Source organism: Bos indicus, chromosome 11 (genome assembly GCF_029378745.1).
Source record: "Bos indicus isolate NIAB-ARS_2022 breed Sahiwal x Tharparkar chromosome 11, NIAB-ARS_B.indTharparkar_mat_pri_1.0, whole genome shotgun sequence".
NCBI classification, from domain to species: domain Eukaryota; kingdom Metazoa; phylum Chordata; class Mammalia; order Artiodactyla; family Bovidae; genus Bos; species Bos indicus.
This window is the reverse complement of record NC_091770.1, coordinates 66,704,588-66,717,265: the sequence shown is the minus strand read 5'-3', so window position 1 is coordinate 66,717,265 and position 12,678 is coordinate 66,704,588. Positions and strand designations below refer to the sequence as shown.

At 37.5% G+C, this 12,678-nt stretch overlaps 1 protein-coding gene across 2 annotated transcripts in view; it reads right to left on the bottom strand.

Moving 5' to 3' along the window:
- The window catches only part of APLF (aprataxin and PNKP like factor), a 94,935-nt gene that overhangs the window by 32,099 nt on the left and 50,158 nt on the right, over window positions 1-12,678 (bottom strand). For both annotated transcript variants that reach the window (XM_070798896.1, XM_070798897.1), the window contains one exon: window positions 4,672-5,027. In XM_070798896.1, coding sequence (XP_070654997.1) covers window positions 4,672-5,027 — 356 coding nt within the window. The remainder of the gene's footprint in view (window positions 1-4,671; window positions 5,028-12,678) is intronic.

The following is a 12,678-nucleotide window of genomic DNA, read 5'->3' as shown; positions in this document are numbered from 1 at the left end:
TTCAAACTACTCTTGATATATTGTTTTTACAAAGAAATAAAACATCTTAGTTCCAAAAAAAAAAGTATATTAGTTTCATCTGTACTTGAATTAAAATGGAAATATATAGTATGTACTTCTTTGAGAATGACTTTTTATGTTTATATTATTACTCCATACTGTTTCATATAACAACAGTATACGTTTATTACTGTGCAATGGTCCACTGTATGATTTTTTTGTCCATTCAATGAAGATGCCAAGACCATTCTAAAAGGAAAGAATACTCTTTTTAAAAAGACAAATGGTGCTGGGAAAACAGGATATTCACATGCAAAAGAATGAAGTTGGACCCTTCGCTCACGCTATATACAAAAGCAACTTAAAATGTATCCAAGACATAAAAATATGACCTATATAAAACTTTTAGAAGAAAATGGGAGAAAGCTTCAAGACATTGGATTTGTCAAAGATTTCCTGCCAAATGCAAAGGCAAGAAATGTAAAACTAGGCAAACTGGACTACATCAGAATTTAAATTTTCTTTGCATCTAAGGATGCAATTAATAAAATCAACAGGCAACCTACAGAATGGGAGAAAATATTTACAAGTCATGTACCTAATGAGTGGTCAATAATTAGAATATATACAAAATTTGTACCACTCAATGACCAAAAAAAAAACCTTGAATAACAAATGAGCAAAGGAAAGTCTATAATCCAAAGAAATTTCTATTCAATACACAAATGAGCAATAAGAAAAGATGCTCAAAATCAGTAATCATTACAGAAATGCAAATCAAAATCACAATGTATCATGCTTAATATCCATTAAAATGATCACCACCAAAAACCCAGAAAATAGCAAGTGTTGTTGAGAAAGTGTAACACTTTGAGTATTGTTGGCAGCAAATGTAACAAGTGTGGAGAAACTGTAATGCTTTGTGCACTGCTGGTAGAAATATAAAATGGTATATCTGCTATGGAAGATAGTATGATGGTACCCTGCAAAATTAAAAATAGAATTGATCCAGCAATTTAACTTCTTTATTTATATCCAAAAATAAATGAAAGTAGGATCTCAAAGAGTTGTTTTCATACCAAAGTTCACAGCAGCATTATTCACAATAGCCAAGAAATGGAAGCACCCCAAATGTCCATTGAAAGATGAATGGATAAACAAGGTATATACATAAAATTGAATATGATTCAGCCTTAAAAAGAAGAGAAATTCTGACTCATGTTACAATATAGATAAACTCTGAAGACCTACATAAAGAGTCAATTCTGACTCTTGAGACCTCATGGACTATACAGTCCATGGAATTCTCTAGGCCAGAACATTGGAGTGGGTACCCTTTCCCTTCCCCAAGGTATCTTCTTAACCCAGGGATCAAACCCAGGTCTCCCACATTGCAGGTGGATTATTTACCAGCTGAGCCACAAGGGAAGCCCAAGAATAATGGAGTGGGTAGCCTATCCCTTCTCCAGCAGATATTCCCAACCCAGGAATTGGACTGGGGTCTCCTGCATTGCAGGTGGATTCTTTACCAACTGAGCTATTTATTAGGGAAGCCCACATAAAGTTAAGACAGTCACGAAATAACAAATATGGTATTCTTCCACTTATGTAACTATAGCCAAAATTTACTTGTTTTAATCCCTGACCACTTCGGTACTATTTTCATATATTTTAATTTCACAAATATGTTACATAACACAAAAGTTATTAGTGCTTTATACAGTCATATTCAATTTTATTATGCTTCTATTTTTCCTTCCTGAATGTCTATAACTTCCATACAGGGTCTCTCCTGCTTGGCAAATACTAAACTCCATTGTTGTTGCCCAAGCTCCATGAGACTGCCCAAAGCTCTGCCTGTTCTCTTAGCCCTCAGCATGAAACATTAAAAATTTGTCAAATGTCACAAGGGAAAAAGAAGCCTTAAAGTGTGACTGCCTCTAATGTTCTCAAACATGTGTGTTCAGCTTTGCTAGTTGTTCTCAGTGGGAGGTTTGGTCCTCAGTGAGACACTGCACATGTATTAGAGATAAAAACCTTATTTTATATACTATTAACTCATAATTTTTATGTTCTTATTCAGATAAAACTATTTTAATTAAAGCATTAATTTCTTACATGCTAATAACAGATCTTTCAATTTCTGTCCAATTTTTAAAATAAGTTTACTAATGGAACCATATGCTATTAAACAAAAAAACTACATGACCCCAGAAGAACAAAAGCTTTCAAAACAAGTTTTTTGGAAACAACAGTTTCTACAAAGTTAAATGCTGTTTTGTTGTTTTCAGTTTCTCAAAGGATTGAAAGAAGATGTGACTGCTTTAGACAAGGCTGAACTTGATGTGTCTGTGATATAAACAGTGATTATCTGGATCTAAAATTTAGTACAGAAATCTCTGTTGGAGATACAGACTTGGGAGTTAATAGCATAACATCAAGGGGTTGAATAAGACTTCTCTTGAGCAATAATTTTCTATTATGACAGAACATGTAAATAATCGGTGGTGGTGATGGTGTAGTTGCTAAGTCGTGTCCTACTCTTGTGACCCCATGGACTGCAGCCAGCCAGGTTCCTCTGTCCATGGGATTTTCCAGGTAAGAATACTGGAGTGGATTGCCATTTCCTTCTCCAGGGGATCTTCCTGACCCAGTAATCAAACCCGAGTCTCCTGCATCACAGGCAGATTCTTTACCTAATGAACTATGATATTAAATATCAGATCTAACATCACACATTAGAAACTGTACTAGGAAAACAGTTGTGTAGGATAGAAGCTGAGCAATGTAGGGAAGAACAGGCATATCAGAAAAGGATGCAAAAAGGAACTGAACGAGTCTTTCAGCAGGACAAAAGGGAGGAAAAGGGATCAGCGCATCCAAAGGACACAACAACAGCCTGACGGCATGGTGCGTCTGAAGAATCACTGGCAGTTCAGGGCCTTCTGGACTCTGCTAAGAAATCCAGCCTTTAGACACTGAAGGATTCTGTAAAAGAGAGTAATACTGTCAGATTTTTTTCTCTCTTCTTTTTTATCTTTGTTTTTATTTTCTCAGTCAGATCATTCAGTCAAGAATGAGGAAGAAATCTGAACCTAGGGAAAGTGTGGAGACTTGGGAGATTATTTACTAGCTCCAGAGGAATCATGGCATGAGCTGAAGCAGTGGCATTGAGGCTAGAAAAAAGATACATTTAACTGACTGCTATGATATACATATATAACAAGAACTCAATGTAGGGTTTTTTTTCCCCTTTATTATAAATATAAGTGTTCAGTCTTCCAGATTTCAGTTGCAAATATTTCATGGGTATTAATTATGTATATCAAAATGAGTGAAAAAGTAAAAAAATATTCACAAGCTATGACTGATTAATGTGTCATCATCAAGTATGACTGAATTCATTATGATCTTGATAGAACATTAAATCATGTTTAACAAAGATAAATACCAGTTGAACACTGTCACAGACTGAACTGTGTGCCCCACCCTCAAACTTATATATTAAAGCCCTAACCCCTAGTGTGACTATATATGGAGGCAGGGCCTTAAAGAGATAATTCAGATTAAAGAAATTCATAAGGGTAGGTCCTTTAATCCCAAATGACTGATGTCCTGATAAGATGAGGAAGAGACTCCAGGGATGTTTATTCACAGAGAAAGGCCATGTGAGGACACAATGAGAAGGTGGCATCTGTAAGCCAATGAGAGAGACTGCAGGAGGACTCAACCTGCCAACACCCTGATCATAGGTTTCTAGCCTCCTGAACTGTGAGATAATAAATTTCTCCTATTTAAACCACCTAATCTATTTATAAATTATGTTCCATATGCGGGACTAAGGCCATCATAAATAAGACAAAATTGTGAATAAATGCATAAATTATAATCGTTAAAATTGGTTATTCAAATGTTAAAATGGCACTGCACTTTAAAGAGATATGATGAATGAGAAATTAACAGAATATGTGATATACATATGCTATTGCATAGAAGATAAACTATACTAGAATGTATTTATAAGATATTTAGTTTGATAAGTTGCAATAGCAAAGAAAAACTTCTGCAATAGGGCTATGAAACATAGAGAAAACACAGTATAAACATACAGCCTAAAACTAATTCACAAAGTATGAAATTAAAAAATATAATACAATATAATCAAATGAAGTAAGTAGAAGAGTTACCAATCAATCCAGAAAATATATATTCAGTTGTTTTAGAAGGCACCATGGTGATTTAAAAACATTTTTAGAAAAATATAAAAGAAAAGGCATAAGTATAATAAGATGCCTAAACACAACTTAGAATTCTGAGAGTTATACTGTATACATAAACTACTTATGAAGCTATCTTTCTAACACCTAAATAAGACATTAATAAGCAGGTATTTAGGTCTGAGTGATCCTGTTTTCAAGTCTGTATTCCCCAGTTTCTTGTAGTAGTCAGCGTATCTACAATGAAACATTTAATTCCCCACTATATTTTAAAAGCCTCTAGAAGGATTTGCAAGAACACATACTGAAAAAGTACAGACCAGCAGAAACACAATAAAGCTCCTAACCTTTAGGCCAATGGGTCTTATTAGTCTTTTAACACATGATAGCATATATTTACATGCTACATGCTATGAAATACTGGAATTATATGCTACCTGTAATTTTGCTTTACCTGTAGCAGTTTGCCCCATACATGCAGGATGTTCTCTGTACCTTGTTTTCTTCAGAACCATTTGGAACTGAATCGGTTGCCTTCGCCTGCACACATTCAGGACTGGGCGGATTAGAGCTGGGCTCAGGATGAGATTTTTGAGGCTTGTCACAGAAAGACTTGCTCTGGGTACTGGAATAACTCTCAGAACAACTTCTCGCCGTGCTGTCTTCATTTGAACTTCCCTTAGTGATGATTTTATGTTCAGAAACCTTACCAAGTGCCTCTACTGGGACTTTGCTTCTCTGTGGATTAGTCTTAGTGTTATCTATCTCTGTGTTATGTAACATGGCTGCAGAAAATGACTGTGGCATTTCCTATAAGAAAATCAGGAAATAAATAATAAATAAAAGCATATTTCAAAGGAAATGTGTAAGTTTAAGCATAAATGCATGAAACTGTAAGATTCATGCAATATGTATATTTTAAAACTTTAAGATCCATATTTTAAAGTTATTAAAAATGTCATTGTCTATATCTCTAGTTTAATAACTTTGAAATAATCTACTGTTATTAGAAAAGGAATTTACAGTTATGTCAAACCTTTACAATCATGTCAAACATTCAGTGAAAAATAACCAGAAAAATACAAATGAAACATGAGAAAATCCAACATTTGCTCATTTGAATATAGTCTTCCCCTCAAAACCTACTTGGCTCTTAAATTTCCTGTTCAACAATGTGCCACACTCTTCTGCACTGTTCTTATAATTTCTTATAAGTTACTGTAATACTTTATTTCTACCCTTTAAATCAAGATTTTTCCCCCTTCAGCTGAATGATGAAATTGATCCTCCTTCACAGAAAAATTCACATGAAAGCTATCTTATGATTAACTTAGAAAATAAGATTCCTTTGAAGTGGTATGAATAACAGTTTCAGTTTAACGAATTAAAGGTATTTTGAATCAAGTAAGTATTCTCATTAGCATTACAGAACCTTTTTAATATGTACTTACCACAAGTACAAAGAGTAAGCCTAGTCTTATCCTATTAAAAATGACCTCTTAATTACTTATACTTCCTGTGCAATGCAGACATTGCTCAGATAAACTCCAGTCCTCAGGGTAAGGATGTGATGAAAACATATTAGATACACACGAATGTTCACCCCCACGTATAACAAGAACTCATGTATGCTGGCTGTCTTCTGGAAAAAGCTGGTTTTAATGTTATTTGATATCCAACAGCTCAAATTTCTTGAAGATATTATCAACATGACTTTTTTAGACTAATTCCTTAGGTGTTTCCATAGTTTTTTCATTTTTAAGAAACACAGTAGGCCAACTTTCAAATGTTATCCAAACTGACTAAAGACCTTGCAAAAAGAACCTAGATCAAATCATGGTTCTTGTATAGCAATAGATAACCAGGTGGAGTTGGCCCTCAGTTGATGGCATTTGTACCACATCCTGCCAACATATATACTCTTTCCCAGCAAGCTGCTCAAGTACACCCCAATCTCATCTCCCTTTACTATAGGACCCCAACTAATCAGGACCTACTGTGGGGTGGAAACAGAGCAATTCTGACCCACCTCCTTATCTGCAGTCCCCTACTGGCTCAACTCTCACCAATTTTCTTTTTCTCTGTTCAGGTAGTACTGGGATAAGTGAGCAAATCTTTATTGGCTAAGCAGGGCCAGTAAAATTTCAGTCTCTTGTTCCTGTTGGCATCTCAGAACTCCACAATAAACGCTCTCAGAGCACATCTCTTCTCTTAATTTTAGAAAGGGACAAAATAACTTCTTCCACCAAACACAGCACTCTCCCAAATCTTACAACCTTTTTTTGTCTCAGTTCTCTAAGTATAAAGCCTGGGGGAAGGGACAGTGAATTTCTCATCCCTTTCAAAAGATCCCATAGGAAAAAGCCTAGCCCTCACTGATGGGGGCTCCTTTCAAATATGAGATGCTTATAATTAGTACTTCTGCACTGGGTGTTGGGCCTCAGCAACAGTATGGGGACAACAGGGAAAAATATCCCACTCCTGTCATATTTATTATAGGGGAAAAAAGGACACAGGTAGGAAAGGGTTAAATAAAGGAGAATACTTTCTTACCATGAAACACTGGGCAGAGATTGAAAAGAATGAGGTAGATCTCTCTCTATATATATCTCTAAGGATTTTTAAAATTAAAATATATATACATTATATACAAACACACATACACACACACAATGATTCCATCTAGGTTGTAAAAAAAAAAAAAATTCCCTACATATCTATTTCAGTACTTACCTATGTAAATCCAAATGAAAAGATTTAGAAGGGCGTAAACCAATGTATTAGTATGCAATGAGATGGAAGGAAAAGGTGAATCAAAATTTTCATTTTACTTTAACATGCGTCTGAATGCATTTTTGTCAACAAGCATCTACTATATTACCATTTAAAAAAATGAAAAGCAAACCAAGTAATACAAGAAAAGATATAAAGTATAAAGCCTTCATATTTCAACTCGCTCTACTTTTATGAAATGTAAAGAAGGATTTATTTTTTAAATATCTTTACAAGGAATATGTTTAACATGTTAATTTATTCCAAAAGAGAAAGGAGTAATAAAGTCACAGATATCAATACTATATGGATCAGGGGTTCTCAAATATTTTAAGAGGCATAAAAGCTGGAATTCATAATGTTCATTATGGAACTCCATGAAATATTGATATTCAGTAGGCCCTTGGCATTCAAGAATTTAACATTTGTGGTTTCAATTATTCATAAATGGTCCCAAAAACCCATTACATGCAGTAATTTGTAAGTTTGCTGAGATATAAATTCATACTATGCCAGTTAAAAAGCTCATGAGCCAGAACAAGTCACTGAACTGGCAAATGGGAGAAGAGGAAAGATGGAGGGTGCTGTGTACTTGGAAGAAGTAGGGGAAGGCAGAGAGGTCCATTTTTTATTTTATATCTGAGACCCACATGGCTTATGTCCCAGATTACATGAAAATGTTAAGAATAAAGTGTAGGAGGCTAGAGATTCATGACAGAAGAGACAGATCTCCTACACTCTCTATAAAAATACATGCTATAGACCTCAGGAATTGAGGAGCATGCAGCTGGTGGAAGGTGACCTTGGTGCTTGAAGTTGGCTAAAATGTATTATATTAAGGCTATTTGGGCTTCCCAGGTGGCTCAGTGGTAAAAAAAAAAAAAAAAAAAAATCTGCCTGCCAATGCAAGAGACGTGGGTTCGATCCCTGGGTCGAGAAGATCCCTTGAAGAAGGAAATGGCAGTTCATTCCAGTAATCTTGCCTGGGAAATCCATGGACAGAGGAGCCTGATGGGCTACAGTACAAGGGGTCACAAAAGAGTCAGACACGACTTAGTGACTGAACAACACACTTAACAACAAGGCTATTAAAGTAGACTGTTAAGTTCCCCCAATAAGTCCTCCCTTATCCCTCAACTCTCTGAAGGTTTCTTTTTCTTTTTCTAGCTTGTGAGATATTAGCTCCTAGACTAGGGATTAAACATGGGCCCACAGCAGTGAAAGCACTGAGTCTTAACCACTGTGTCTAGACCACCAGAGAATTCCCCATCTGAAGTTCTAATATACTTCAAAGGAGAGAACAAAGAACTTCCCCCGAAACAAAGATTCCCTGGAGAAGGAAATGGCAACCTACTCCAGTACTTCTTGCCTTGAAAATCCCATGGATGGAGGAGCTTGGTGCAGGCTACTATCCATGGGGTCGCAAAGAGTTGGGCACGACTGAGCGACTTCACTTCACTTCCTGAAACAAGGTCAATGAAGCAATTTGCTGTTGTCTCCAAGCTGCCCTTGGAAAGAATGTTTGTGCTAATGAATTGTCTTAAAAGTGCTGTATGAATCCATTAGTTCCCACAGGTTAAGGACTAAAAAATTCTAAACTCCAGCCTTAACTTCACTCTTGAACTTCAAACTCATTCATGGCATACATGAACTGTGAACTACCAGATGTTCAAGCTGGATTTAGAAAAGGCAGAGGAACCAGAGATCCAATTGCCAACATCCACTGGATCATTGAAAAACCAAGAGAGTTCCTTGCTTTTATATACTGCTGCTTTACTGACTACGCCAAGGCCTTTGACTGTGTGGATCACAATAAACTGTGGAAAATTCTGAAAGAGATGGGAATACCAGTCCACCTGACTTGCCTCCTGAGAAGTCTGTACGCAGGTCAAGAAGCAACAGTTAGAACTGGACATGGAACAACAGACTGGTTCCAAATAGGAAAAGGAGTACGTCAAGGCTATATATTGTCACCCTGCTTATTTAACTTATATGCAGAGTACATCATTAAAAACACTGGGCTGGATGAAGCATAAGCTGGAATCAAGATTCCCGGGAGAAATATCAATAACCTCAGATATGCAGATGACACCACAACTTATGGCAGAAAGCGAAGAAGAACTAAAGAGCTTCTTGATGAAAGTGAAAGAGGAGAGTGGAAAAAGTTGGCTAAAACTCAACATTCAGAAAACTAAGATCATGGCATCTGGTCCCATCACTTCACGGGAAATAGATGGGGAAACAGTGGAAACAGTGGCTGACTTTATTTCTGGGGGCTCCAAAATCACTGCAGATGATTTCATGACTGCAGCCATGAAATTAAAAGATGCTTGCTCCTTGGAAGAAAAATCATGAAAAACATAGACAGCATATTAGAAAGCAGAGATATTACTCTGCCAACAAAGGTCCATCTAGTCAAAGCTATGGTTTTTCCAGTAGTCATGTATGGATGTGAGAATTGGACTATAAAGAAAGCTGAGTGCCAAAGAATTGATGCTTTTGAACTGTGGTGTTGGAGGAGACTCTTGAGAGTCCTTTAGACTGCAAGGAGATCCAACCAGTCCATCTTAAAGGAAATCAGTCCTGAATACTCATTGGAAGGACTGATGCTGAAGCTGAAACTCCAATACTTAGGCCATGTAATATAAAGAACTGAATCATTGGAAAAGACCCTGATGCTGGGAAAGACTGAAAGTGGGAGGAGAAGGGGACGACAGAAGATGAGATGGTTGAATGGCATCACCCACTCAATGGACATTGAGTTTGAGTAAACCCCGGGAGTTGGTGATAGACAGGGAGGCCTGGTGTGCTGCAGTCCATGGGATTGCCAAGAGCTGGACACGACTGAGTGACTGAACTGAACTGAACGAGTCCCATTACTTCATGGCAAATAGGTGGGGAAAGAGTGGAAACAGTGACATTAGCGACTGAACAATAACAACAGCTAGACAGTTCTTCCTCAATATTCTATACACCTCACACTCAAAATGTCAAATTCAAAATCTACCCTCTGTATTCTGTACCATAGTTTTGGCCAAAATAATCTAACCCACTTGTTTTAGCCAGAAGATGTGGATAAATTTCTTGGATGACTATCTTTCATTCCTTCTTTACTTCCCCCAGATCTAAACAACAAGTGCTGCAGTGTGTTTCTTAAATATTCCTCTAATTCATCCCTATCATCCTTAATATTAGTGCCTCAGTCAGATCCTCTTCATAACATCGTCAATGACCTTATCCCCGTTTTTAATCTTATTCTCTTCCAATTTCTCCTTTGAAGAGCGGATAAGATTATCTCTGGCTGAAAACATTTCAAGGTCCTCCTTCACACTACCGGCTTCATCCTCATCTTGCCCTGCCGCCCAGCTCTGCACCAAGAATGCTAAGAACAATTGTCCGCAGCATAGTCTTTGTATCCTCTCTGCTCTTACGCCTGTTGCCTCATCGACCTGGGATGGATTCCTACACCTGGTTCATGCCCACTGCCCTTAGGATTGGCCCAGGGTCACTTCTTTCAGGAACCCCTCCCTAGAAGCTGGTTTATGGAGTCCTCCTCAAGACTGCCATAAAAATGAATGTGTTGTCACTTTATTTTAGGATTTGAATCATGTGCCCCACGAGACTATTTGCTCCTTATCAACTATGTCTTCTTCATCTTTATGCATTTAACCCCACATTCCAGCATACTGCCTTACATATAACAGAAAGACTGCTTAGTGTAATGATTATTAGAATGGTCTTTGAGCTCAATAAATGGTTTTGGGTAATTTTTCAGCCATTGTTGTTAACATGTATTACTACTATTTGTTTAATGAATGCTTATTAAATGAATGAATGAATAGATGTTTCTGTGGGACTGATCAGAGACATGCTATAAATGGTACAATCCAAATAGCCAATCAGAAGCAAAGGATATAAGATTCCTTGATGTAGTAAACCAACACTAAGGAGCTCTGGGGATACAGTCTTAATTAAGAGAGAGCTATGTAAATAAGAGTTATATTCCTTACCTCTCCTGTTATTTTGGTCAGTCAAGGCAAGAATCTAGTGTACTGGAGACAAATGAAGATACTCTTAAAATATCACCTCCCTACCAGCTTTCAGGAATAAACAACCTATTTTTGGTAATGTTTCAAAGATTTCTTGAACATCTAGATCTTCTGATATTCCTGATAACTTAATATTTTTCTTTCTGAACAGCCCTGATTACAGCCTTTACAGCTGGCAGAAAAGGCTTGACCTTTCTTAAAAGTTTCACTTGTGATTATCAAACTTTATGTGGTTTAAATAATACTGTATTTATGGTTTAACTACAGTAAGACATGCCTACTACAGATTTTCTTCTGGAAAAAAAATGTCTCTTCTTAGGGAAAAAAAGGGAGTTGTATTGCTATTGTAAAAAATCAATAAAAATAAAACTCAATTAGATAGAAGATGGAGCTCTCATGCCCTGCAATGATAGCAAAGCCCAACAAGAAGAAGACTCCTCATTTTTCCTGGCAATGATTCAGCCAATAAAAGAGCCACAGACTCTTAGTTGACTATAGTCCTGACAACCTCCTTTTCCTCTCTCTAAGAGTTCTCGTAAGAGTTCTCCTTCTCTTACACTGAGGGAGCTTCCAGCAGAGGCTTGCCAAGGTTCAGTTCAGTTCAGTTCAGGCACTCAGTCATGTTCGACTCTTTGCAACCCCATGAACTGCAGCACACCAGGCCTCCCTGTCCATCACCATCTCTCGGAGTTCCCTCAAACTCATGTCCATCGAGTTGGTTATGCCATCCAGCCATCTCATCCTCTGTCGTCCCCTTCTCCTCCTGCCCCCAATCCTTCCCAGCATCAGAGTCTTTTCCAATTAGTCAATTCTTCTCATGAGGTGGCCAAAGTACTGGAGTTTCAGCTTTAGCATCATTCCTTCCAAAGAAATCCCAGGGCTGATCTCCTTCAGAATGGACTGGCTGGATCTCCTTGCAGTCCAAGACACTCTCAAAAGTCTTCTCCAACACCACAGTTCAAAAGCATCAATTCTTCGGCGCTCAGCTTTCTTCACAGTTCAACTTTCACATCCATACATGAAAAACCATAGCCTTGGCTAGATGAACCTTTGTTGGCAAAGTAATGTCTCTGCTTTTGAATATGCTATCTAGGTTGGTCATAACTTTCCTTCCAAGGAGTAAGCATCTTTTAATTTCATGGCTGCAGTCACCATCTGCAGTGATTTTGGAGCCCCCAAAAATAAGGTCTGACACTGTTTCCACTGTTTCCCCATCTATTTCCCATGAAGTGATGGGACCAGATGCCATGATCTTTGTTTTCTGAATGTTGAGCTTTAAGCCAACTTTTTCACTCTCCACTTTCACTTTCATCAAGAGGCTTTTTAGTTCCTCTTCACTTTCTGCCATAAGGATGGTGTCATCTGCATATCTGAGGTTATTGATGTTTCTCCCGGAAATCTTGATTCCAGCTTGTGCTTCTTCCAGCCCAGCGTTTCTCATGATGTACTCTGCATAGAAGTTAAATAAGCAGGGTGACAATATACAGCCTTGACGTACTCCTTTTCCTATTTGGAACCAGTCTGTTGTTCCATGTCCAGTTCTAACTGTCGCTTCCTGACTTACATATAGGTTTCTCAAGAGGCAGGTCAAGTGGTCTGGTATGCCCATCTCTTTTGGAATTTTCCACAGTTTAATGCGA